The sequence below is a fragment of the Anser anser genome, assembly GCF_964211835.1.
Source record: "Anser anser genome assembly, chromosome: 2".
NCBI lineage: Eukaryota > Metazoa > Chordata > Aves > Anseriformes > Anatidae > Anser > Anser anser.
Genome location: NC_139721.1, coordinates 8,183,821 through 8,211,107, shown reverse-complemented (window position 1 = coordinate 8,211,107; position 27,287 = coordinate 8,183,821). Strand labels below are relative to the sequence as shown.

Below are 27,287 nucleotides of genomic sequence, written 5' to 3'. Positions count from 1 at the left end.
TGGACATATAGGTCATTATATTCTTAAATATGCTGGATAAGATAAAAGGCACAAAGTTATTTTATTAATACTGATTTGACATGCAATTCATATAAATGCACAGCAGCATAAGACTGGTTTTCAGACAGGAATCTACAAGCCAAAGCAATGGCAATGTCCTTATCAATCCTGCTGGCAACATAGAATCACAGAACAGCTTGGGTTGGAAGGGACCTCAAAGCCCATCCAGTTCCAACCCCCCTGCCATGGGCAGGGACACCTCCCACCAGACCAGATTGGCCAAAGCCCCTTCCAGCCTGGCCCTGAAAACTTCCAGAGATGAGACATCCCCAGCTCCTCTGGATAACTTGTCCCACTGCCTCACCACCCTCAGAGTAAAGAATTTCCTCCTCGTATCTAATCTAAATCTCCCCTCTTTTAGTTTAAAACCATTACTCTTTGTCCTATCACTGCACTTCCTGACAGAGTCCCTCCCCTGAGCTAACATAGCCTCAGCCATTCTCTACAGATATTTTTACAGCATTTATACAAAGTTGTTACACGCTACTAGGGATTGTTTTGCTCCCTTAAGTGAAAGATTCCAATTATTTACATTGGAAGGACAGAAACTGAGAATTAAGCTGTCTGTAAGAAAAATATTAGATTAGGCACGTTTGTATATAAAGGATAGTGCCATCTAACAGGTTGCAATGGACGCAAGTTAGCAAGGACCTGGGAAAGGTTTCCTAACCTCTGCAGCTTCCATACCTTTGACTACAGTAGTAGCGTTAAGTAACCAGGCCACTGCTGTGCTATAAAATAAAAAGCCTACTTACGATTCAGCCCAATGTCGTGGTAGGTGAGGATAGCAGGTCTGTTCCCTCTGGGAGTCCCACACATGGTGACATGGACCGAGCCATGCACAGTCTCCACATCTTGCTCCTGGTAAAGAACAAGGGGAATCTGTCAGCAGCTTGTCCAAGGGCTCTGATTAACACCCACCACAGCAGTAGAGCTCCTGCCTTATCCCAGGGTTGTCTGTAGCCCCTCTGCCCCAGGATCTCTGCAATTCCTGTGCTAACGCACCCCATGCCTCTCCACGGTGTGGGCTCTTTGCTGACGTTTTACACGTGGCTGTCATTTACTGCAGTCCGCAGACAACTACAGAAGCACTTAAGCTGCAAGCTCTAACCAGATGCTGAGGAAACACTTTCTGACCACAGCAAAAGGCGGAGAGGAAAAAAAAAAAAGGCAGTTCGGTGCTATGATGCCTAAAATAACAACAGCTTACAACTATGGCCAGCAGCAACCATTTGCAAAGGTGCAGGTTGCCAAAAGAAAACACTTCTGCTTTCTAGGAAAATGATTTTAACTGAGCAAGCAACTATTATTTCCCTAAAGAACAGGCTATTAAATAGCCTGTATTCACCATAAAGACTTATCATGCTCCGGGGCCTTGTGGTTATAGTAGCCTTCCCCAGTAAACATGACAGCTACATGTGTTAGCTTTATGGCTTGCTATTGTTTAGATCTAAGCACAAACCCAAATGAATAAAGTTTGCTACAGAATAGCATGGCTACACCTTTGATGTGGTGATTAGCACAGAAACAACCTTTAAAAGCCCAGTGCTATTATTTGACATAACTGGATTATGTACTATTTAATGAGATTATAACACATTTAGTATCAAATCAGAGACACCCTCACTACCATCTTTTATTTACTGGATGTCTGTGTAGGTTAGAGAGACTTGGTGCATACTAACATCCTCAACATATGGAATAGTTTTCGTTTCTTTTACACTTGCTCTTAAGATAGGTATAAACAATTTGTTAGCTTGTCAATGTGTTTAAAGGGAATCACAGAACAACAGTTGGCCATGACACATTTACAGTACTGTCACATTCACGTTATCAAAGCAGTATGTAGTTAGTAGCCAGCCTTAACATTTCATAAGAATGTTTTCTGTATAGGATACAGACATCAGTATACAGTACACAGTACAGTATACAGTCTGCTCTGTGCTTACTTGACTTGCTCTGTGCAACAATGCCAGGAGACAAAGTCCAAGTTAAATTCAAATCTATTACAAATTATGCTGTAGAAATTAGCAGCATACAGCCTCTGCAAAAGCCTTTACAGAGGAAAACCCAGAAGCTCTTCAAAGATCTGAAGTATTGATTCAATCTAAATCTTGGCTCAGTCATTTCATACATGAAATATACCATACATTTTGTTGAAAATAAGGATACTAGGCAGCACCACACCACATTTCACCTATTTTCCTTGCAATTACACATTCAAATCAGTTTTGAGTTGCAAATATACAAAGACTCCCCCCTTCTCTTGAACAACAGGTGAGCTGTGTATCTCTGCTAGCTGAACTATACTATAACTAATGTTCGGCTTTTATGTCTCCTTAGAAATTAATTTCTCTGCATACTCACTGCATTATTTAGCAAGTAAGCTGTATCTTCCATATCCAGTACCATCTTTAGCAAAACAGGGTGATAAATCCAGCAAGTCAGACAGAAGACAGTAGCTGGTTTCTAATTTGCCCAAGCAGGAAACTGGGTTATATAGACAAGCTGCTATTCTGCATAGGCTTATGACTCCCATAATGCCTAGCTAGAAAAACCAAAACAGACTAATTCAGGACAACGTCATTCTTAAATAGGATTTGAGTCAGGTTTGACCACGAGAAGTGCTTATTCAACAGAGCTCAGACATCAAAGATGAACTAAGTCTCTGCCACATAATGTACAAACTGCCAACTTTCAAACCTGGGAATTAGTTATTAGTACTGGTTTTCCTGCTGTTGTTTCAGTTACGCTTTGATAAGCTTAGATTCATTTCAGATTTTGTTAACTCAAAAACTAAAAGACATCAAAAATATTCTGAATTAAATCAGTAGCAAGTTCTTTCCTATAAGCCAAGAGTAAAGTTGCCAATGAGAACACAAAAGTGCAGACTTTAAAAGCTTACTGTAAGTCAGAATGATTCTGTACAACAGCACAAGAAGAAAAAATCTGACATTAAGTAATTGAAATCTAGTATTTTCCAAACTAGATAAGCAATATTTAGTCTACAGCATTGCTACTTCAGTCATGCTAAAGTTAATGTAAGTTTCACTTTTAGTAGAAAATAGCATATTGTAGGTATATTCATTATTTAATATTCCAGAATGTATTTGCAGTAGCAACAGACAGCAATTAATAAAAATAGCAATTAATACTTTCAACATTCTACCTTCCTTCTGCATTTAATCATAGAACAATAGAATCATTTCAGATGGAAAAAGACCTCAAAAGATCATCTAGTCCAACCTAGGTAATTTAGTAATTTCAATACAAAGCATAAGAATTGATCGGCTGGGAACCTTAACACCAATAAGGAGAGTAACACACATTCTACTAAATGTGGAACATTGAAATTATTTCCTCCTCAGTCAGAGTCTAATGAGCATTTCATGTTGTCAGGTTTTTATTGTTGTGAATGCTAGGCCTTTCCAGCACTGAAAAACCTAGAACAGTTTTTCTGAGAAGAGCCCAGCTTTCAAGATTTGGGTTCTTCATCCTTTGCATGTGAAAAACAATCTGTTCATGCCAGATAAAGCCAGACACTTGAACCTGCACATCCCACTGACCTCCACAGCTAATCATTCTGGAACTAGAAACCTGAGACTAGTTCAAATTCAGTGTCAACTAAAAATAGTTCAGAGATGAACTGGAGACCGTACTCCTAATTACCGGCACCGTCAGTTTAATAATTGGTTTAATTCCTCATTATCTTCACAATAAGGCTTCTGTAATTCAAGAGTCTTGTGCTGTTTTCCGTTAGCATGAATTCTTAGCTACAAATACCCAGAAAGTTCTCCTAAAAAACAATTCAAGCCAGTTTCTTCAGTGATGTCAAAACAGTAACTCCACGTCCCTATTGATCCTATTAAAGATCAAGAGATTTGTCTACGTGATGTCGGGATGGATGTTTTCAAAACACAGAGCACTGAAAACAGATGGCAGCACATCCCAATCAACGTCAACATTGTAGTAAGAAGCTCTTCACCAACTGATTTGTATTAAAACACTGTCTTAGAAAAACATCCAAGGTACACTAATCAGATAGAAGGATAAAGACAAGCATGCCATCTGTTCACATCTCTCACTTTAACAGAGGTGCAGCCTTTCCTTAGTGCCCTAAAAGCACACAAAAATACTCATGATACATGCAGTTTAAGAGGGGTTATTTTAGTTTGAAAGGAGTTGTTCCCTACTAAAGTGGATTTTCTCTTTTTGAAGTGATATTTTGTCATGCAATTAGAAGGGGGAAACAATTTAAACGTTGATAGTACAAGAGAGTTTATTTATTCCTTCTCCCCTTTATCCTGGCTAAGGAAAACATGGATTGAGGAACACGTTTATGAACAGGTTGCTATTTTCTAAAGCATGGGATACTCAAACAAAACATTTTAGCTCTCTAAAAAGGAAAATCACACACATGGCCCATTTTGTTAAAACAATGTATTTTGTATTTTAAATAAAATACTGTATTCCACCAAGATTATTTTAAAGCTTTCAAAAATACTTAATCCCCAATTATTGTCTCATGCTTTTATTTAATTTAAATTATATTATGCCTTTTAAATACATTTCCCTTGTCTTACCTCAGAACTGAGAGAAAAGCTTCAGAGCTCTTTAAAAATTGGTAGGAGACAGTGTATTTTAAGTGCATTTTACTTGAGAAATTTAATATACTAATACCTGCTTATGCTATTTTTCACTTTTTTTTCCCTTCATATCTTGAAGATGAAAAGCATTTGAGCTTTTAATGTGGAATTACAATGCTGTATTTCAAATCCCCCTTATCCTAGTTATTTTTTCTCTAGCTTTTTCTACTCTAAAACAATTATTTGAATTAATTCTGCTAAAATCCCAATGCCCACCCTTCCAGGTACTTATTTATTCGTTACACTTAATTAAAACTTATTTTAAATTAACAGTATTATGAAAAGTTTCTCCAGTTTGGGTTGTGATTTGGGTACTTTAGTATCACGACCTTAGGTTTAAATGCAAGCAATTCTGTTAAGGTAGAAGCCAGGGCATTTTTTGGATTGTTTTTTGGATTGTTTCTATATGTACCTGTTACACAAGCAACAAAAACTTTTGGTACAGGAACTGTAGTAGATGATTGTAATAGTTCTGCACAGGGATTCTTCCTAGTCCACTTAGCACAGGGTCACACTGCAAAACGCAAAACCTCCACTGTCCCCCCTTCCTTTCCTTCAGAGATCTGAAACAATGAAGAAACCCACATCCAATAAACTGAAAAGCCCCCAAAACTACAGCCATCATTCCATGAGGACCAGTCGACTTGTCTCCCATTGCAAGGTGACTCTTTCCTTCTCTCCTTGAAGGCAGGAGGACAAGGGAAAGCAGAAATGGCTGTTGCATGCCAATGAATACAGATGACCATGAGCCCTGAACTACAAGGTACAAACTCATCTCTGCCACCTACAGCTGCCACATAGCTCAAACTTTTGCTTTGTCATTTAGAAAGCAGTCTCCTGACTGACTGCTCATTTCTAAAATATAAAGCCAAGGGAATGCACACACTGATAAGGACTCAGTCCTCCATCGACTCCAATACTACCAGGTAAGAGAACAGGCAAATATATTAAAATGCAAATACAATAAAAATGTACTTGGCATTAAGCCAACATAAAACAGCACAGGGCATGCTGCCCTGCACTAATGGATCATGAATTGTGCTAGAACAGGTTTGGTGAGGAACACTCCCCTTCCTGGGAGGCAGTAACTTCACTCACATTTTTAGGTAGGTGCCACAGACAGAAATACTGACAGAGAGTATGGACTGGTGGTACATCGGAGCTGTCAGTTCTTCCATTCACCTCTTGTCTTGGCCATCCCCTAGTAACTCTGTGAAAGCTTTCCTCCAGAAAATAAGCACACATATCTTGCAATTTGGAGGATGATATTCTGTTATACAGTGGGTGACTTCAAAAATAGAAAGTATGTTTTAACTCAAGTCTGTCTAAAATAGCATGCGAAATAAGAGCCTACTTCTTTCCAAATCTGAATAACTAGATGAAATGTATTCTTGGAACAAAACCACCTGATGGACAGCCACTACTTTTCACTAGTGGCAGAAACAAAATTATTTGAACATTACTTAGCTTCTCTGCAAAAGGACCAAGCAAGTGATACGGTGGACATCTACATACATATATAGACACATAGATACTATATGAGAAACTCCATTCTACCAGGTCCTGAGAATGTCCTGTCCTGTCCAGGTGCCTCCTTCTCCCAAACATGGCTCATGAGACAGGTTGTTCATTAAGCTCATTTGTTAGTTTCAGTGTCAGCCCTAAGTTACCTGGATCCTCCAGAGACGCCCAAAAGCTTATCTAATGAACTAAGCATTCAAAGCACTCACAACAGCTTCAAACCACTTTTTTCATAGGTCAACCACAAAGAAACTTAAAGACACATAGGTAGGGTTTTTGTGGTTTTAAGCACCAAAGCTAAGGCTCCTTTCCAGTAGTAGTTCTTAAAATAACAGATTGAGGCTGTTCTCACACATTTTTCCTTCTTGAACTAGAACAACCAAAGATTAAAGTCTAAGAAAGAAAGATCATTAAAAAAGCAAGAGCTGGCAGAGCAAGGCTAAATGACAAGAACCACAGGCCAGGATTAGCGACATTTAATCCAAAACATGGGGAAAAAAAACAAAATGGCTTAGAGAATTTGATCTTGCAAGTTAAAAATCTATATATACACATGGTTTACAAGCCAAGCAAATTTATTCCAAGAATAGAAATGAAATACAGGTCACTTCTTGATTTTAATCAAAATGTTGGAGTATTCCTGTTCACAGACTTAATCCGTGATTCAGATTTATTTAGAACAAGTGGTCAATCTGGGACAAAACAGTGAGCTTCTCCCAAGCTGTGATCAGTCCTGCAGGAAGTCTGATGAGGAGAATTTTAACTTACATTTTTCAAGACTTCAGGCAGTGGATTTCGTCATTAGAAAGGATGAATGCAGGACTAATATGAACTGTATTTTTGCTACATAAGTAAGTGCCATTGAAAAACGGTGAGATGTTTGAGAGAGTTGCCTCTCCTGGTTTCCAGGGAAAAGACTGTTGCATTTCTGCTAGATTTTTAACCAATTTGCACAGCACTGAATAACAAATAGAGAAGTATTAATAAAGCGCAACATGTCACAATGTTCAACAGGGTTATTTTTAAAGGACCTCCACTTGCACATACAAGAGACTAGAAAAACTCAATAGCTTTCCTCATTCCTGCATGATCTACCTCCCTCCTTACACCCCTTTGATAGACAACCAGCAAGCCTCATTGCTCAACTCATACTCCTTGTCCCCAGTGATGGGAATTCAGTGCTCACTCTTCTTGTCAAGGCAGGTACATGTTCACTGTTGTCTCTCTCAGTTCAAACCAGCCTCACTCCAACACCAATGCATTTCCTTATTCGCAGTTTAAGAACCATCAAGAACAAAACTCAGTTGTAATCCCAAACAGAGATAAAATAATGCAAAGAGGGAGCTAAAAGAATTATAAAGTCACCTCTCAAAAACAAGACATCTGAGGAAAATGGAAAGCTACCATTTGACCTGGCAGTGCACTTTATGCATGTTTATGTGCTGGCTGTAAATAAATATACGGAAACTGCCGTCATTCTTGGTATGGGCAAAACTGATTGCTTAGTGCCTTCCCCCAGTCCCCACGTTTCAGGAATCTTTTGGAAACTTTTAATGGCATAATGGGATACACTGAGAGGGACATTTCCTCAGAGGAAATGCAAGCACACCACTAATGAAAGCAAATTAACTGGGGAAATTGTGTGTTCATGTGGGAGGAGTATATTTTGCTTTCACTGTCATTGCTAAAGAATCTTTCTGTTAGCAAGAACAGAGCTGCTTGCAACTCATTCACCTCTTTTGGATGAGGCTTTCCCAGCTTTAGTTTGAAAAGACCTCCTGCAGTCCCCTTCATATCATTGCGTAAGAACCCCATTCAGACCCTGTCTCACAACTACAGTACTTTTGATGAGCAGTCACTTATTTCTGCTCACATTTTGCCGTTTTCTCAAATGTCAATTCAGTTTCCCTTTATACAACAACAACAAAAAAGAATAGCTTTACTTGCCTGAACGTCAAAGTCTGGTAGGAGGCGAGTGATAGCCTGTGAAGAGATTTTAAAACATTAATTCATTTAACTTTTGCAGTTACAAAAATCTGCACTTGCATATACAATCTGACACATGTTCTAACCCACTGGTTCTGCAGCAGAGAGTTCTGTCACATACCCTTCACTCAATGAATAGTTTTCTTGCTAAATATCAAAATTCACCCAAGAGCTTTACCCACTCATCACCACAGATTATGAAAGCAGTAAAATAATAGTCTGTAGAAGAGTAAAATAAAGTACAAAAACTGGTACAGGTGAAGTTATTGCTGGAGTCACTGGACAAGTCATAACAATAAAAATTGAACATTTCTCTGTTGCTTGTGGTAGCCACATGACTGCCAACAGCTCACTTAGGTCCTGTCTAGGATGGAAAGTCTTTGAACATGCCCTGTGTTCTTGCAAGATGCACTTGTTTCTGGGATTTGGTTGTGTGATGTGGAAGGTTGGAAGGGTTTTACCCAGCCAAAATTAAAACTTCTTATGCTCGGGAGGCTGGCTGGACAAGAAGAATTCCATTCCAACCTGTGAGTGGCCATTGCTGTTATTGAGAAGCTCCTATGCCTGCCCTGTATCTCCACCAAAAAAGGAGTAACGCAACATCCTCCCCACCTCCATAACCTCAAGGAAGAAATGTCTTAAAGTCACCTCCACCTATTAAAAGGCAAGTAAGAAGTTAGTTAGCTTCAGTGGGGGTATGAACAAAGTAGGAAGAGCACTTCTCACGCTGCAGACTATGGCAGGGAAGCCAAAGCCTGAGAAAGTAGTACAGAGATAAAAACAAAAGTTTAGAAACCTGGCAAGGAGATCATGCAGTCCCAGAATCCCACATAAATTAAGGACAAAAGATGTCAGAAGCAATGTAACTGCTGTTAATACCATCTCAGATGATGGACTTCAAAGCATTGCAATACAACCCACAATTACGACACATCTCTAGAGCCATGAGATTTAGGTAATTAAGTAGCATCATGTATATGCAAACAGGTATCTGAGGAGCTGACTGAGCTTGTGGAAGTCATTTTACACAGCCTGAACACAAGACTTGAAGTTCACTCTTTACAGACTGTTTTTAATCTTGAACAATGTATTGACTTATGGCATCCATCTAGACAGTGTATGAAATAAGAATCCATCACCATTCAGAAACCTAGTACACAATAAGCCAGGATGCAACTTCAGAGAGCATCATGCACTCAACACCAACTCCACGACTAACCCTAGCCCGTGCTGAGTGTCCTTCAGGGCAATTATTTTTTCTCCACTTCCTCAAAATACGTTAACAAACTTCCTTCACTCTGTGATAAGAATGGCCTCACAGGTGATCAAACCAGAGTAACTCTGCTAGTCTCTCCACGTAGACAAAAATTAAGGCAACTGTGAATAAAAGCATACAGGGTTCCTTGTCAAGATACCAAGTTTTCATCTACATGCTACAGAAACCCAGAAAGTTCTTCAGTGTTTTAAGACATTTCTGAACTTTGAAGCAAAGACATTTCATTAATATTAGGACTTCTCCCTTATGTTGTGGCTACAGAACAACATTGGCATTAAAAAGGGGTCTTAGTTTCTGAAGTTTGAGTGGTACTTTCACTGCTATCCAGACAAGCTCTGCTTTCATGCAATGTTCTTGGCAAAGAAACTGTGTTTAAAGTTTCTCTTTCCATTTCATTACATTCATAAGTAGAAATCATTTTCTGAAGTGTTTACCCAAAAAAGAGTCAGGAAATAAAAACTGAAAGTAGTAGATAAAGCAATGAGCAACCCAAGTGTAGAAATCCGAAAAAAACCCTCACCATATTTATATACAACATTGTTGAGAATTACAGTCATTGAGAACAAAAGAAATATCTTAGCTTTGATTCAAGAAAAAAGCTAAGAGTTTCCTTCAAATATTCCACTGAATTAATATGCAATGAACATGCACAGGGTATGACCACCATTGAACAGAGTCAGACGGCCAGTGACCCCAGACACTGTGGGCAGAGATTTGGAGAAAAATATTGCAAAAAACAAATGGAAAGATGCAAAATTGAGTTATGACAAAAAGAAAAAAAAAAAAAAAGACCCCCTGCAGATATTTCTGTGCTGCAGTCCCAGAGGCATGGCCATAGCTTGTGCACCCCCAGCTGGCTGCAGACCTGGTAAGAGTGTGTCTGTAACAACTCATAGCTCAGGACAACCTGAGCAGACTAGATGGGGCAGAGGTACCCAGAGGAAATGTAAAGGCACTCTCTGCGTATCTGCACCTCTTTGACAGACAGCAGATAGAGAAAAGCTTGTATCTCTGCATTGAGGTGTCTACATGTATAGATGAGTTTGGCCAGCTGGAATTGTTCAAAATAGTTAAAGACACTCAGAGCTGTCATTATTCGGAAAAAAAAAAAAAAGAAAAAAAAAGAAAAAATCACTAGATCTGATTAGAGAAACACAAAACCAAAAACTGAGAAAGCAATAAATAAAACTTAATTTTGCCTTATTATTAAAACACCCCTCTCCTTGCATTTTCAGTTTCTCTTGTCTATTTTTCCATAGAAAAAAAAGTTTTTGATAGAACTAAGAATACATGTGCAGTTCCAACAGTAACCCTGAAATAAGACAGACATGCTCTAAAGAGCTTTAAAGTAATTACCTCTTCCTTCTCCACCAGAGGTTTCACCTCTGCGAGGTGGGCATCCTGGAACTCTGTTGACATGGTCAGTAGCTGGTATCTGTTAAGACGAAATAAGATTTGTTTTCAGCTTGCACCGAAGATTAAATATAGAAACAAATAAATTTCCATCCACCTCCACTACCACCTGATATCTCAGGTTATAGTTTAAAAGACCTTTGCAAGAAGGTTATGAATCTGTTGTAAAATGCCTCCCTGGTTTATTTATATACATGCTCCTGCAGAACAAGAGATTAAAAAAAGTTAACGCTGCAAGATCGAAACAAAGCTTTGGCAGCTTCAGAACTGAAGATGCTGAAGAAAATGGGGCAGGGACCAGCACAACTCATAGCATACAATCACATGACAACTATTGTTTCACAGGTGAAAGGTGGCATAACCAAATCTGCTCAAACGCCTTCTCTTGAGCTTTAATACTCATCTCTGCAACTCTTTTCTTAGATGCAGACTCCATCTCCAAGATCTCTACTTTAAGCAAATTGAATTGGTTGTTCATTAGCACAATTTTACTCTTGTACCAGTGTGCTCCGTTCTTTGGGACAGAAACATCCTCCTTAATCTAAACAAACCAAGTAGTAGCAAGTACTGAGTAAAACCAATATTCCTTTAATTACACACCAACAAGATGTATGCAATAACACTATTTTCAAACTCAAAGAAGGAAACAAGACTACTGTATCCTGCCCTAGGAAAGGAACAGCAACACACTACCCAGGCCTTGTCTGTGGAAAGCTTAACAGGGCACATGGATGTGGCAGAACCTGAAGGACTGTGAAGTCGAGGAAATTCTTTTTTACAGTTTCATTTATGTAGTCAGATGTAAGATGTTGAATATATTTTGCCAATAGAAATCTTTTGACTAAACTGCACCCACATTCCCAGCACACTTGCACCACCCTGAGTGTGCAGACAGACCTCAGGTTCTAGCTCACACTTCCATGCTTTTGGCCAGACGCCTCCTTAATCTTAAAATGTAACTGTTTGAACTAAATTCGTGTTTTAACAAGGCTTATATTTAAGTGCTTAGGAAATTTTCTGCCAAAGGGCGGAAACAACCACTATAGCCCCAGAGCAGACGACTGCTGAGACAAACGGAGCAGCAAACTCTTCTGCAGATGTAGCACACTTTCTGCATTTTGACCAAGCTGTACTTCAGTCCAGTGAATGTATCAGTCCAAAGAGGGAGTTAAGGAAGAATGGCATGTTTTCATTCACAGAGATAAAGGGCAGAGGCAGAAGGCTGTTCTCTGTGAAGCTCAGATGAATGACCACAAGCAGTTCTCAAAAGAGATACTGAAAGTGTTTTAACAGCAAAATGACAAATACAGAAGTCGATGAATATTTGTTACATATCCTCTTGCCTGCTGGAGAAATTAATGCCATGTTGTTTTTGTGCATCTTTAGATACAATGGTAATTTTATTAAATATTGGTGTGTTTTATTTTTGTGTCGTTATTTCTTAAGAAAAGTTTAGAATCATCTCAACCGAAGGGTACGAATGGGTACTCATAAACCAAAGCGGAAGTCTTTAACATGTTTAGGAATTACTGACTAAGTGCAACTGTAAACATTTCAATTATTAACAATTTTTATCAAGAGGGATACAGAATAATAAAAATGATTCTTTAAACCATGATTTCCCACCTCCTGATTTAAAACTGACTTAAGTTAATCAACCCTGTTTGCATAAACAACCTAGTGCTCAGGAAGGGCTGTGAAGCTCCCAGGAGCATTCTACTATGAGCATTCTTTATTATGAGGGTGGTGAGGCACTGGAACAGGCTGCTCAGAGAGGCTGTGGATGTCCCACCTCTAGAGGTGTGGTAGGTCAGGTTGGATGGGGTCCTGGGTGACCTGATCTAGTGGGTGGGATCCCTGTCAATGGCATGGGGCTTGGAACTAGATGATCTTTAATGCCCATTCCAACCCAAATCATTCTATGATTTTATGATTTTATGATTCAAGAGCTGGCAGTACCATTTTACCCAGCCCTATGGGTTTACTCCATGCATTTTTTCCTGGGCTATAGTGAGAAAGTTTGCAGGATGTTGGGATGCTGCAGGAAGCCATGCAGCAGCAGGCATTGATTAAGAGAGAATGCTGAACAAACACTGGTGTCCATGAATGCACAAATGGCTTCAGATTTTAGGAAACCTTCTTGGAAGCTGTACAACTGGAGGAATTTTTTGGCAAAGAATTAGGATGGGGATTTTAAGCTTAGAGAAATACTTCATGGGTATTTAACTCCACCAACTGAGGCCTGGGGGGCAGAAGCAAAACTGTCCCCATCCCCAGTAATTTGTAATCCAAATTTACAACAAGGCACCAGAGCTACTTAAACAGTCAGGAAATTCAAGACAGAGTTAATTCCCCAGCACTCACTCTGGTTCACCCTTTTTCTCCAGGTTTCCTATTAAGTTTTGCCCGTTAAAGCTTTTAATCATAAAGAACAAGCAAAACCAAGTTTGCCAAAGTTTCAAGCAACTGAAAGTGACACTTTAGAAACAGTGTTACATATTTTTAAAATTGTAGCTATCTATGCAGTGTAGCATTCTACACAGTAAGCAATTATGTATGGCAGAAAAGGAAAATGAATGTTGCTGCAGTATTTTGAGGTCAAAAATATTCAAAAATATTTACATGCAACTAGCTGCCTTTTTTTTTTTTTTCCCTGAATTGGTAATTATGTGAATATAGAAATAGCACCTTAAGATTACACTTCACTCTTCAATACAGGCTAGAAGTACAAGAGATTTTTCATGTTTTCTCTGTGCAGGAGGAAAGTAAGAAGCCAGGCTCCCTGCAGTTTTCCAGTAAGAAGTGGCTCAAGGAACAAAGCCACAGCTAGTGTTTGTGGAAGAAAGTTGTTTACCCAGGACAGCTTCAGATTTTCAGGGAGTCACAGCATTGACTACAAATGACCAAAAAACTGTGCCAAAAAGAACAACATGGATGCCTTTTATAGCCTTAAAAAACAATCCTGTTTTCATAATAGTTCAAAGTTGTTGCTCTATGTTTCCGAAAGAACCAGCACTAGGAAGTGCTGACCAGCAGATTACACTACTGCCATCAAGCCTGCTGAACAAAAGCCCAACGTGCACCACGTTCTCACTTTTGGAACGATACCAGATATTCAAGCCACATTATGTTTTCAGATCAGGCATTTACAAGCCCTGGATTCTCCCTCTGCATCAGGAATACCTGAAACATTCCCACCAAGGAACAACTTTGTGATAAGCCAGCACAACAGCACATTATTTGTCCATGAGAGCTGGCAAGCAAAGCTCTGCGCTATCTGACACCATTGTAAAAACCATCTTATTTTCCAAAGAGAAAGATGCTGGAGAAGTGGTTTTTATACCAACCATGTTCAGCACAAATTTTATAATCTCTAAATAGGTGCTTTGTGCTCCCCCCTTATGTGACAGGGTAGCTTGAAGCTATTGTAACTGCATAACTTTCCTAAATAGATAACCATACAAGCATTCCTTTATACCCATGTCAAAAGCACTTGTCTCACAGAAGTATTCAAAATACAAAGTTCATTTATATCTGCAAGCATTAGTGTAAAGTTGCCAACTTGGAGAAAAACAAGTTTTTTCACTCCACTTGGCCAACTCAGCCTGCAAAGAAGCCCTGAGTTCTCCCCTCCTGGATGAGCCACCTCCACCCAGTGAACTACCACTACCTTGTACCCAGCTGTCAGCTGAATCCATTACAGATGCAGCTCAGAGGATTAAGTTTTAAAGCAATCATTCTTCTGACTAAGAAAAAATAAAGGTTTAAGACACCTTTGCAACTGGAAAACTGCTTTAAAACTGATCGCATATCTGACTTTGCCAACTAGCAGGAAGAGCAGCAAACAAGCCTAAGGAAGCAAGGGGAGCATAGGGAAAGGTGAAGTCATCTGTGCAATACCGTGTTCACTAATTTAATTCAAATAGACTTATGTTTACCCATTCCAGCCCAAACCCACTGCTCCGAAAATGCCAGACTGTCCTAACTAAGGCTAGTAGCTCTGAAATAATTTTACTGAGCCTGGTTATTTTGCTCTTAACAATTCAGAATATACCCCCTGTCCCTCCATACCATTGCTGGAGCCTTGTTTTGGCAGCAGTGGATACAGGATTGATGAGCAGTCTGGCTTTTCACAACAGGGATCCCAACAAAGGAGCTAAGAAGCCACATGCCAGGTCGTCCATCCTCAGACACCATCAGTGGTGCAATCATACGTACCAAACACTAGATAATCGTAATATACATGATTTATCTCATTCCAAGCACAGAAACCAAACAAGTTCAAAAATCCCTCACTTCAAACATTTCTCTGCTAAAGACAAACACAGGGATGTTCATGCCACAAGGTGCATCAACCAGCAGGATGGTCTCACATCCATGGAAGACTGAGGGTACCACTACAAGCACTATAGGACTTACCTCTGCACTGATATCCAACCTTTTTGTTTTTTTCCATGGTATTGTGGAAAACAAAGAACAGGAAAAGGCTCCTGCCTGAATGCTTCATAAAGAAGGCAATTTCCTCAAAGCAGCTTGTTTAAACACTGGCAGTAGATATTATTCTCCTTTTGAGACATAATACTGATGTACAAAAAGCTAACCTCACCACAACAGCCTGACACCATTTCGACCACAGGCTGAGCAAGCAGGAGGGACATCACTTTACACATAGGATTAAATACTCATGAGCTTTTAATGGCAAAGAGAGGAGGGAGAAGGCCATGGGCTCTGAAGGTGATGGCCCCCAAGCACTGGCGTTGCTCTCTTTTGACAGAGAGGGACAATGTAAGACTTGGACCCAGGGCCACATGCTGGAGGCATTTCCAGGTTGGCAACATCACTCAGTGCTTCAACATCTAAAAGCTCCAAGTGTCCTAAGAGGCACTAAAGAGTCCTCAAGCACTAAAGCAGGTAGGAATCTGGGGCTCTGTTATTCTGCAGCAGCTCAAAGCCTTACTAAACAAGCAGGACTGGGGCCAGGAGGTAGAAAACTAACATCTCCAGAGCTCTGAAAAAGGTGACTAGCAACGACACCCATCGAGTCCAGGTCAGAAAAATAACCAAGCAGCTCAGGCCTCTGACAGCTAAGCAAAGAAAGTTACTGTGACTTTCAAAAAGCATTTGCAACCTTACATGTGCTGAATTAGACTTTTTCCAGTGATTAACACTAAGTGCTGTAAACTAGTCTGACTGTAAATTGGAGAGGAACTTGAAAAAAAAATGTCTCCACTGCACAGGAACAAGTGGACTTCACTTAATAGCAAGTGTATGGTTATGCTCCACAATGCATGCTCTCATTAAGCATGGTTTACATTTCAGATATTTCATAATAAACTTGACAAATCTAATTTTCCTGTTTATCATTTGTTTGAAAATTAATCATCTTGCAAGCATCCAAAACAGTTCATGCATAAGCATCTGCCCACACTATGCCCTGTTTAAGCTATTCTTTGTTACAGGCTCTGGTGTCACGAGGTCCTTTGTGTACTGTCTGACTACTGATTTTCTCTGACATAGTTTCACACAATAAATCATGAAAGAGGTTTTAATGGAAATGACTCTTACAGAGAGATCCTCCCTTTAAAAAAAACATGACTTTTGAGGGTTACATAGCATCCGACTAAGAAGTTTGAACAGCAAGTGTCAAAAGTTGAAGTTACTCAGCTACCTGGGAATCGCTGCTTCACCTTAGCCTTTAGTTACTACATGATCTTCTTGATTTGCAACTAAAAGTTAATAACCTGACAAAAAGGAAGCTTAGGAGTGAAACCCTTACAACACTTAAACTTTCAAATCAAAAAAGGTGATGAACTAAAGCATATTTTTAAATGTACTAATATCAGGAAACTGAACCAATTATGCTGCCTCAGGGTGGCAGGGTACACTCTGGTTCAAAGATGTCCTGCGCATCACTGTTACCCAGCCTTCTTAAAGCACAGCACACTGCTGGCCTTCAATTTAATTATTTTTGTTGTTTCTAGCCTATTTGATTTTATTTCTTTTTTAAACCCTTTTGTGAGTTACTCTACAATCATATTTTAGTGGAAATTAAAGCTCAAGATGATGTCAGAAAAAAAAAAAAGGAAGGTTCTTAATAGCATAATGGAGCATAACAACAGTTTTCAAAGACAAAAATAAGTAGGGCTTAAAGTTTTAGACATTTTAACATTTAGATTTATGCTGTGTGCTAATCAATCTGATTAGGAAACTGAGATGCTTTAGCCAAGAGCTTGAGTCCTGTGCCAAGTAATAGCCAAGTTAAGCCACAAGGAGAAAACTGTGATGATGGAGCCAAAAACTGATCTTTTGATGGGCTTCTGTGAGCACCACCTGGGTGCAGGACCACGGCACTCCCTGCAGCTAACACTTGCCTGTGGCTTCATCATACCCCAGTGGTTAGAAAACTCCAGGCTACTCTTTAATCCTTTTGTTCTGGCTGTTTCACTTGTGTGGTGGCTGGCACAGGCACCTGTATAGGCACAGAGCTGTTCTGCTACAACCACTCTAGGATCAGACAGAGCCTTTGAACTGCCAATTCCTCAGACCAGGGATTGGTTACTCTTCACATGCACGATACGCTCCAGCAGCTGAGCACTGATAAGGGAATCAAAACAAAGTTAACTGGAAGCAACCCCTTTCTCTATTCCACAGATGTTGAGCAAAACTGAAGAAAACTGTTGCAACTGTGCTGTTTGCACAATACTCTTGCTGGGGGATGCAATGAAAAATGTTCCTTGGAAAGCTTGAGGTCCACCCATGCTTCATGGGAGTAAAAACTGACACTGGGAAGGGTCACAGTGCTAGCCAAAAGACATGCCTTCCATCCCCCTCTCCCCTATGCTGGACACCCCTACCTCTTCCACAATATAATGGGCCTCTGCCATAGTTCTAGTTGGCACAGAAATTGAGAGTTTGCAATGTTTTAATGCCTTTTTTTTTTTCTCTCCATTGTAGCAGTCCCTGATATTACCTAGAGTATAACAGCACAACTCCAGAAGGGGCAGACTACAAACCTTGAAATTCACAGTTCTTTAGCATCTGGCATTTGAAACTGATGGAAACTTGTGGAAAGTGAAATCTCCAATAATATGAATTTTTTTCAAGGAGATTAAAAATACTATTGCCTGCCCAGGACTTTTTAGCTATGAATAGCACTGTCATCCCAACCCACCTCCTCAAGCAACCATTGTTTAGTGCTGACACGGTTGCAAAAAGTCCTTGCAGACTGTGATGAACCAATGTATTGGTAGGAGAATCCAGGGCTTTTGTGAGAAGAAATTCAACATCTAAATAGCAGCCTAAGTTTACTTCAAGATTAATTATGCCCATTTGTTCTGGTGCCAAAATTGTGCTTTTACACATTTTTTTTTCTTTAAAAACAACTCCAGGCTGTGGGTGGTGGCACCATAGGGTGGAAAGAGCGAAGAGCAATCAGATGTCTTCCTAGACTTTTTCTTATACCACCAAGATAGCACATCTCCTCTCACTGCCCCAGCACCCTCCTACTATCCTCTCAACATCCTTCATATCCTTTCTACTCCTTTTTGAATGACTGCAAACATAAAGGTCTTAAGCAAAGATTAAAGGCAATATAGTGGCTCAAATCCTGACACCCCCCTGCACCTGGGCACTAGGCTGGATTTTGGGAGCAGTTTAAATAATGAATACCGCAAAGACACATTAAGCATTCCATAACATGGAAGAGACGGCTTCTGCCACAAAGATTGCACTCTAAACAGACAAGAAACAAGCTATTGTTCCTGCAGCTCACCAATGTCAGGCCATTCTCCCCACCCCCTCCTATTTTTAATCTGCCATGCTTTAACAGTTCATAGCCTCTGCCCAGCTGCAACTACTTCAAAAAGTGGGTGGTTCTGTGCAAGTTAGAGGCAAAAACATACTGAGATTATTCCAGAAGGGACAGGCTCATAGTCTACTCAGAGATGAAGAATGTTATCAAGCTCTAGTCTGCACCCTTGCAAGTACATAGTGGTTTCTTTTTATTTGTTTTGCATTTTTATTTTGATGTTGCAAAGATGAGTAATCATGTTGCAAAACATCAAAACTAAGGCTGATGATATATCTTTATTTACGTTTACTCATTAGGTCATACTATATGGGTTACAGCTTCTGAGTTCATAGACTACTTGTTCTTTATAACCCTTGCCAAAATGTCTAGGCTGAAGTTTTCCATGACAAGTGTCTTGATGGGGTTTGTTTGATTTTCAGGAGAAAAGTTTAAATGATGGACATCGTTTTGTTCCTCTGAACTTTCAGTCCACCTTTCTGGGAAGAACTTTAGTATTCTTGAACTTCATCATGACTCAGGTTTTGCACAAATGGCCATTGCGTTAAGGACACATCTCTAATTCCTCCCAGGAAATTCCCATTATTGTTACTCAAATTTAAGCATCTGCACATGCTGAACTACTCAAGGCTAGACCTGGGTAACAGTCATATTACCTGCAAGCCTCAACATCTACAGATACAATATAATCTTCCTAAAGGCTGAGCACATTCCTCGCTGTATCACAACATAAGAGACTGGTGAGATAAGTGTCTAAGTTAGTGCTATCCAGTGCCAGAATACTCCTTGCTTATCAAAACAAAGACTTCCAAATTCCTTCAAGATGGACAAAAGGCAATTCTTCTTCCTTAGAAGACTTTTTGAAAAATCTCACCCATCTATGCTCTATTATCAGCATCTGCTACGTCAGGAAGTGAAATTTAAGTTACCACTTTTCACACGTTTGTAAGAGAGGCTGGAGTTATCAAGGCACATGTTGCTATTTGGCATTTTACACGCAACTTTAAAAAATACAGGGTATTCTGAATGGAAGAAAAATATGTGATGTTCTTAAATGAAACAATACAAGAAGAAATCTATTCGTAATATGCTAAAAAATAAAGGGTCATCATAAAGCTCATTGCTGCCTTTATTTCACTGAATACCCCAGTATGGTGCAACTTTGTACAAGGATACAAATGCAACCTAAAATTTAATAGGTATATGTTACATACAAAATGTATTTAGAGCACTCTAGAACTCTAGCAATAGAAAAAATGACAAAATTAGTTTGACAAGGTGCATCGGAGCTTCCTGAAGGTAGCAAACCAAAAAGCCACAGCAAGAGCAATCCTTCCTTCCTCTAATAGTACGTTTCCTGTCTGGATGTCTGCTTACTCTGTTAACAAATAAGGTTTCCTTTTAAAGTTTTATTCTACTTTCCTAACTACTTTTCCATTGCCTACCATTTGATACATTCATACATATGTGACATCGGAAAATAAGCAGGTTATTGGTGACAGCCAACATAGCTTCACTAAGGGTAGATCCTGCCTGAGAAACCTGGTGACCTACAACAGGTTTACAACATTGGTGGATAGGGGAAGAGCAACTGACATCTACCTGGACTTGTGCAAAGCATTTGATGTTGTCACCCATGATATCCTTGTCTCTAAATTGGAGAGACATGGATTTAATGGATGGATCATTTGGTGGGTAAGGAATTTGCTGGATGGTTGCACTCAGAAAGTTGTGGTCAATGGCTCAATATCCAGGTGGAGATCAGTAACGAGTGGTTACTCGTTACTCAGGGATCAGTATTGGGACCAGCACTACTTAATATATTTGTCAGTGACATGGACCGTGAAATCGAGTGCACCCTCAGCAAGTTTGCTGATGACACCAAGCTGTATGGTGCAGCTGACACATTGGAGGGAAGGAATGACATCCAGAGGGACCTGGACAGGCTTGAGAGGTGGGCATGTACGAACATCATGAAGTTCAACAAGGCCAAATGCAAGGTCCTGCATGTGGGTCAGGGCAATCCCAAGCATAAATATAGGCTGGGCGGAGTATGGACTAAGAGCAGCCCTGAGAAGGACCTGGGGTGATGGTTGATGAAGAAGGTCAACATGAACCAGCAATGTGTGCTTGCAGCCCAGAAAGACAGCCGTATCCTAGGCTGCATCAAAAGCAGCATGGCCAGCAGGTCAAGGGAAGGGATTGACCCACTCTCACGAGACCCCATCTGGAGTGCTATGTTCAGTTCTCCATCTACATAATCTTATTCAGGTGCAGTACAGATTAAGTATGTAAAACTATCGCCTTTTTTTTTTTTTAGGGAAGAGAAATAATAATAATAATGGTAATAATAATAGCATGTACAAACCAAGTGATGCACAATGCAATTGTACACCACCCTCTGACCAATGCCCAGCCCATCTCTGAGCAGCAGTCCCCCCCCACTCTAGCCAGCCAAACCACATTTATTGCACAGCATGACGCCACACGGTATGGGACATCCCTTTGGCCAGTCTGGGCCAGCTGTCCTGGCTGTGTCCACTCCCAGATCCTGATGCACCCCCAGCACTGGCAGGGCAGCACAAGGAGCTGAAAAGTCCTTGGCTCTGTGCGAGTACTCCTCTGCAACATCTAAAACATCAGTGTGATATCAGCATTATTCTCATCCTAAACCCAGAACACAGCATCATACCAGCTACTAGGAGGAAAATTAACTCTATCCCAGCTGAAACCAAGACAAATGGCAAGGAAATAAATAAATAACAACCCCCCCCCCCCCCCCAAAAAAAAAAAAAAAACCCTTAAAAGCACATGGAAAAAACTGTTTTAGTCAATTAGGTTTTCATGCTGCACTAGGTTCTAAGGTTTGCTCTTTCCACTAACTTTTACATCATCCATACGGTACTAGCAGACTGGTCTGACACATCCATGGTAGAAAAGAAGCTACAAGAGCTATACTTTTGAAGCTATACTTAGTTCAGACAGGAAGTAGCCAGTTAAAAGCTTGGAAAAGTAGAGATTATCCAATTTTAAAAACAGGGCTTGAAAAGGAAGATCTGCGTGGACCGACTTCCAGCTATAAAGAGAAAAAAAACCTGACTGGCAGATGAAAAAGATATATTAAAATTGTGACAATTAACTGAAAGGAAGTAGCACAAAACCCAAAAGAAACACAGGAAACGTGATCAGCCACACAAAATTAGAGCAGTAAAATTGACATACATCCTGCTTTGTACAAACAGATACAGCTGTGGAAAATTTCATTAGCATGGGCAGTCCAGTTGTGCATCCACAAGAACACTGTGGATCTCCTCTGTATGGAGAATGTCCCATTTGACAACAAACTGCTGGGTATTATCCAAAGACAACTTTCTCATGCCAGTTGGGAAACAAAACAGGCCTGATCCTGTATCAGCCCTTTGCTAGAAGTAAAACTCATCTTCATTGTTAACAAAGGAGCTTGCACATTTGAGTCTGAAAATTGGATAATTGCAGGCTTTACTTTCTAACCACTTGCTGTGCTGAACTAAATGGCAGATAATGGTACTGATTCTCATGGATGCTCAGAACTGGGTTTAATTATGTCATAATAACACTTAAATGAAACATGTTCACATATCCAGGAGAAGCTCTGAATGGTTTCTTACTGCTACTCCAACTCTGCAGCCAAAGGGAATTAACAATAGGGATTACCTCCTGCTGACTGGCCCCACTGAAGTTATCCAGGGCTCTGGAAGTGACACAGATTAAAAAAAAACACCACCATTTGAGAGAAACAACAAGTTCAATAGCCATTTTATTCATAGCCATTGATTTCCAAGAGGCCTAACCCAGATTTTAGTAATCCATAGCAACACACATTACCAAATCTGAAATCAGGACTTCCTTATTCTAAGCCTTTTAAACAGTTTCAGAGTATTTCCCATGTAGTATTTCCAGTAGTAGAAAGCAATTTATTTGGAACTTCTGAGACAGAGCTTTTGACATATAGCACAGGGGTAACTATTGCTTCCTCAATCTGCTGGAGGTCCCTGTGCAAAATTCTAGAAAGTTCTTCACCAAGAAGGCTACAGGGACATCACCTTCATGCATTTGGTAAACTTACAAATGCACACCTAAAAGCCGAAGCTAAAGGGCAGTCTACATACAATACCATTTATTTGGTCAAACAGCATTATTGACAGTATAGAATGTGCTCTTCTGTACTTCTTTGAAATTTCTAAATTAGATGTAAAAAAACCTGCCATCTGGAAGTTTTATTTGGTCTCAAGAAACAATATATAATCACTATTAATATCAAGCAGTCACTGCATCTGTCATTATCTCCTAGTTCCTGCAGTTTACCTTCCAATTGGACAAATCAGTGCAACTAGAGAAGTCACCATTGCTGCATACTGATGGGATTGACCTAATACAGACCATCAGTTTCACAGGCTTTCTCTCTACTGATGGCAAAAGCGGTTTTGCTGCCCTAAACTTCTAGCTATATGCATGATGTAAACATTGCTGATCCAGTATAATTAGTTTTTAGTATTTTTGAGAATTTTATTGTTTCTAGTTGTCTTTTTTCTGAAGAACTTCAAGCCAGTTTCACCCATCTGTATAATTTCTTTCACTCTGTCTATTTTGAGACAATAAAAGCAGGAAATATCTCATTACATATATGCTCCATATTTAGTGCAACAGGTTCATAGGCTCTAATGAGGTTAAGCGAAAGAACAGTATTCTCTGTGGGAAGTTAGAAGTTTGCCAAAATCCTTTAAGCTGGTCATGAGAAGATATATGTTGCATTTCAGCCAAAGAAATTAATCACTTCAGTTTAAATATATGAATCAAACATTTTTCTCACATCAATTCACCGATTAACAGTGTTCTGATTCTTATTTTGAACTGATTCTTACTGGAGTACTGTGTTCAGCGTTGGGGCTCCCAGCACAAGAAGGACATGGACCTAGTAGAACGAGTCCAGAGGAGGGCCATGAAGATGACTGGGGGCTGGAGCACCTCTCCTGTGAAGACAGGCTGAGGGTGTTAGGGTTGTTCAGCCTGGAGAGGAGAAGGCTCTGGGGAGACCTTACAGCGGCCTTCCAGTGCCTAAAGGGGGCCTACAGGAAAGCTGGGGAGGGACTCTTTGTCAGGGATTGGAGTGATAAGGCAAGGGGGAATGGCTTTAAACTAAAAAAAATTGATTTAGATGAGATATAAGGATGAAATTCCTTACTGTGAAGGTGGTGAGGCACTGGCACATGTTGCCCAGAGAAGTTGTGAATGCCCCATCCCTAGCAGTGTTTAAGGCCAGGTTGGATGGGGCTTTGGGCATCCTGGTCTGGTGGGAGGTGTTCCTGCCCACAGCAGTGGGGTTGGAATTGGATGATTTTAAGGTCCCTTCCAATCCAAACCATTCTATGATTCTTTGATATCCCCACATGAACTACTAGAGCAAATTAGTCAACTGCTTATAACTGTTCTTAAAGACCAGGCTACCATGCCAAACTGTTTCCCAAGATATGCTGTGAACTTCCCATGTAATTGTCATAGTGTAAAAAGGAACCTTGAAAGAGTAAAATATCTTCCACCGGAGTCAAGAAAATTGGGGAATCCTACTGTTTTTACTGAGCATTCATTTGATCTACCCAAATGATCTGCAATGATTTTAGTGTTTTTTTTTTTTATTTTGGCAAGAACAAAAAAGGCATTGTGCATGGGAGAAACAACAAAACGTAAGGAGTCTGTTTTTCCATGGTGAGGATGCTGATTCTCAAACACAGGTGTGCACATGTGGCAGCACACCCTCAGCAGGGGCACCCACATCACTTCTGCTATTGTCAAATTCCTTGAGCACCTCACATTTTAACATCTCTAGCCTACTGTCACTTCGGGTGAAGTGACCAATGAACGAAGGGAATTGATATATAAACCCTTTTTCCTACAGGAAATAAATGAAAATCCCAGCTTTCAAGACTTTCTAGACCCCTCTCCAGTAGCTTGGTTTGAGGCCAGCTAGTCTAGAGCATGCCCATTCTCAAGGGCACCTCTCAGTTCACTTATTGTTGAAATTTTGGTTCAAAGTTTCCAAAGTTGAAGTCCAGCCTGTTCAGATGTTTGTGTAACTGCAGTGCAAGCAACTCAGATTCAGAACTTGCGGCCTCTAGTTCCCTACTTATGACATAGCATCTGTTCTGTTTATACTGAAAAATATTAAGTATGGAAACCATACACATCCTAAGTAGTTTCTCATTAATGTATTAAAGCCTCTTTTTACTGCACCAGTATTATCCAGAAACCTGTATATGTCAAATCACATACCAATTCCTCCTGAATCCATTCATGAATTATTCTTGAAGGCCACAGACCTTATTAGTACTCGGGAGATTGTACAAATGTTTAAGGAACACTAGTTTTGTAGCATCTACTCCTATTTTACCATTTTATCCACCATCACTAAGTTCTTGCTGTGTGCAAGACAGAGTACCTGCTGTTTACATGAGTACTGGTGATAAAAACAGTGTGTCAAACTTTGTTAGACTTTAGTTAAGAGAACATGAGATTTTTAAAAGCATGCTCCCCGAGCCAAGTTCAGACTGCACCAGCTTAACAGGTGAAGTTTTGCTGTAAGTTGCCAGTAACAGAGTAGACTAAAAACAGCAAGGTAGGCTTACATGTTTGCCTTTGATAGCTCTTGTTTACAGAGTATTTCTATTGCTTGCCCCAGTGGTGTTTTTTCAGCAGCTGTATCTTTGACACAGTTGTATATAAAATAATAATAAAAAAGTAAACAAAAACTCAGAAGAAATCATAACAGTGTAACACTTAACAGAGTATCTGGACATACAGCTTTGGTCTTTGACCTCTTCCATGCCTCTACTACTGCATTTTTCAGGTTCAAAATACAGTTTATATTTAAATAGACAACTCAGAAAAAAAAAAAATCCAAATTACATAGCTGGTAAATACCTCCATCTGGAAAGTAAAAGTAGTCCAGTTCTGGGGATGGGGTACAAAATTGGGCACTGGGGGCTTCATAAAACAGTGAGTAAGATATGGAGTGATACAAGCGTTTCATAAGAAAACCATAATACAGTGGAAAGCACTAACCAAAACATCCTCACTAGCAGAAGTGAAATCTCATATTTCATGAGATCCAGTACATAGGCTTTGCCTCCGCTGCAAACACCGCAGTGAAGTGCTATGAACCTTAGCAGTGCCTGGAAGTGCTCACAGTAAACTGCACCTAGCATCACATATTAAGACAATAACCCCACAGAAACAACTGACTAGTAAAGGCTGGACACCAATCAAGTCTGTCGTCTGCTCCAAATCCAACGTGGAGCTGCGACAGCACAGAAACAGAAGCAACAAGCGCCAGTAGTCAACTTCCGTAAGAAAGTATGTGCCTTCGCTTCACAGCTGTTTTCCAGCCCAGCCCGCTGCTGTCACGGGAGGCAGCAGCATCCAGCAGCTGCCCCAGTCGCCACTCCCACCCACCAGTGCACAGCCCCTGTTCTGCGAAGAGCCACTCGCTCCTTCACCTCCTCAGCCTGCAGCCAGCAAAGTCCTCTTTGGAAGAAAAAGAAAAGAGACAGAAAATGAAAAAGAAGAAACAAACAAACAAAAAAGATACGGAAAAAAAAAGAGATAGGAAAAAAAAAAAGAGATAGAAAGAAAGAGATAGGAAAACGAGAAAGATAGAAAAAGAAAACGAGAAAGATGATACAAAAAGAGAAAGATAGGAAAAGAAAAAGATGATAGAAAAAGAGAAAGAGAAAAAAAAGAAAAAGGTTGAGTGACTGAGTGGATGGATGGATGGATGGATAGATAGATAGATAGATAGATAGATAGATAGATAGATAGATAGATAGATAGATAGATAGATAGATAGATAGATAGATAGATGCTCGCGGTACTTGCCGCAACAGCTGCTCTCCGTGCGCCGCCGCCGCCGCGCTCCGACCGCCGCTGCCTTCCCCCGCGGGTCGGATTTATAGCCCGCGCCCCGCCCGCCGGGCGGCGCTGCCCGCCGCCACCGCCGCCTCCGCCTCCCCGCCGGGAGCACGGGGCGGGCCGCCACCCGATCCGCCGCTCCGCCCGGCCCGGCCCGGCGCCCCAGGGCTCCCCCCGCCGCCAGCCGATGCCTGCAGCGGTTACAGCCCGCACGCCTCTTCCGCGCAGGGTCTCTATATGTCAGCTGCCCCCTTGTCGTAACCCCACGTCTGCCCCTTTCCTCGGGGTCATGCAGCCCAGGCGGGGGGAGGCTGATGTCTGAACGGCTGAGACCTTCTGCCCTGCTTCACGAAGTGTTTACTGCGCAGGGTGTGAAGTGTTGCACACAGTTTGATGAGGAGACGGGAGTTTAAACAGGAGGTTTTCCCAGTGGCCCAAAGAGAAGCATTCCTGGGAAAAGCTGAGAAAAGGACTACAACTGGGGTGTCCTGGCACAGGTGGTCAAAATCATGCAGATGTGTGTAATACTATATAAAAATAAGTCTGTTTACCAAATCCTGAATTGCAAAACTTATGCTTGTGCATTACCATCACCACTAGGAATGAACACTGATCTCAGCAGAAACAAAATAATGCC

General features: G+C 40.5%; 1 protein-coding gene across 1 annotated transcript in view; it reads right to left on the bottom strand.

Moving 5' to 3' along the window:
• Positions 1–26,746, bottom strand: part of NDRG1 (N-myc downstream regulated 1) — a 42,852-nt gene extending 16,106 nt beyond the window's left edge. The window contains exons 1-4 of the mRNA XM_083827076.1: positions 26,618–26,746; positions 10,846–10,924; positions 8,175–8,210; positions 816–921 (exon numbers count right to left, since the gene is read on the bottom strand). Of these exons, the coding sequence (XP_083683202.1) occupies positions 816–921; positions 8,175–8,210; positions 10,846–10,908 (205 nt within the window). The 5' untranslated portion in view covers positions 10,909–10,924; positions 26,618–26,746. The remainder of the gene's footprint in view (positions 1–815; positions 922–8,174; positions 8,211–10,845; positions 10,925–26,617) is intronic.
• Between the last annotated feature and the right edge of the window lie 541 nt (positions 26,747–27,287).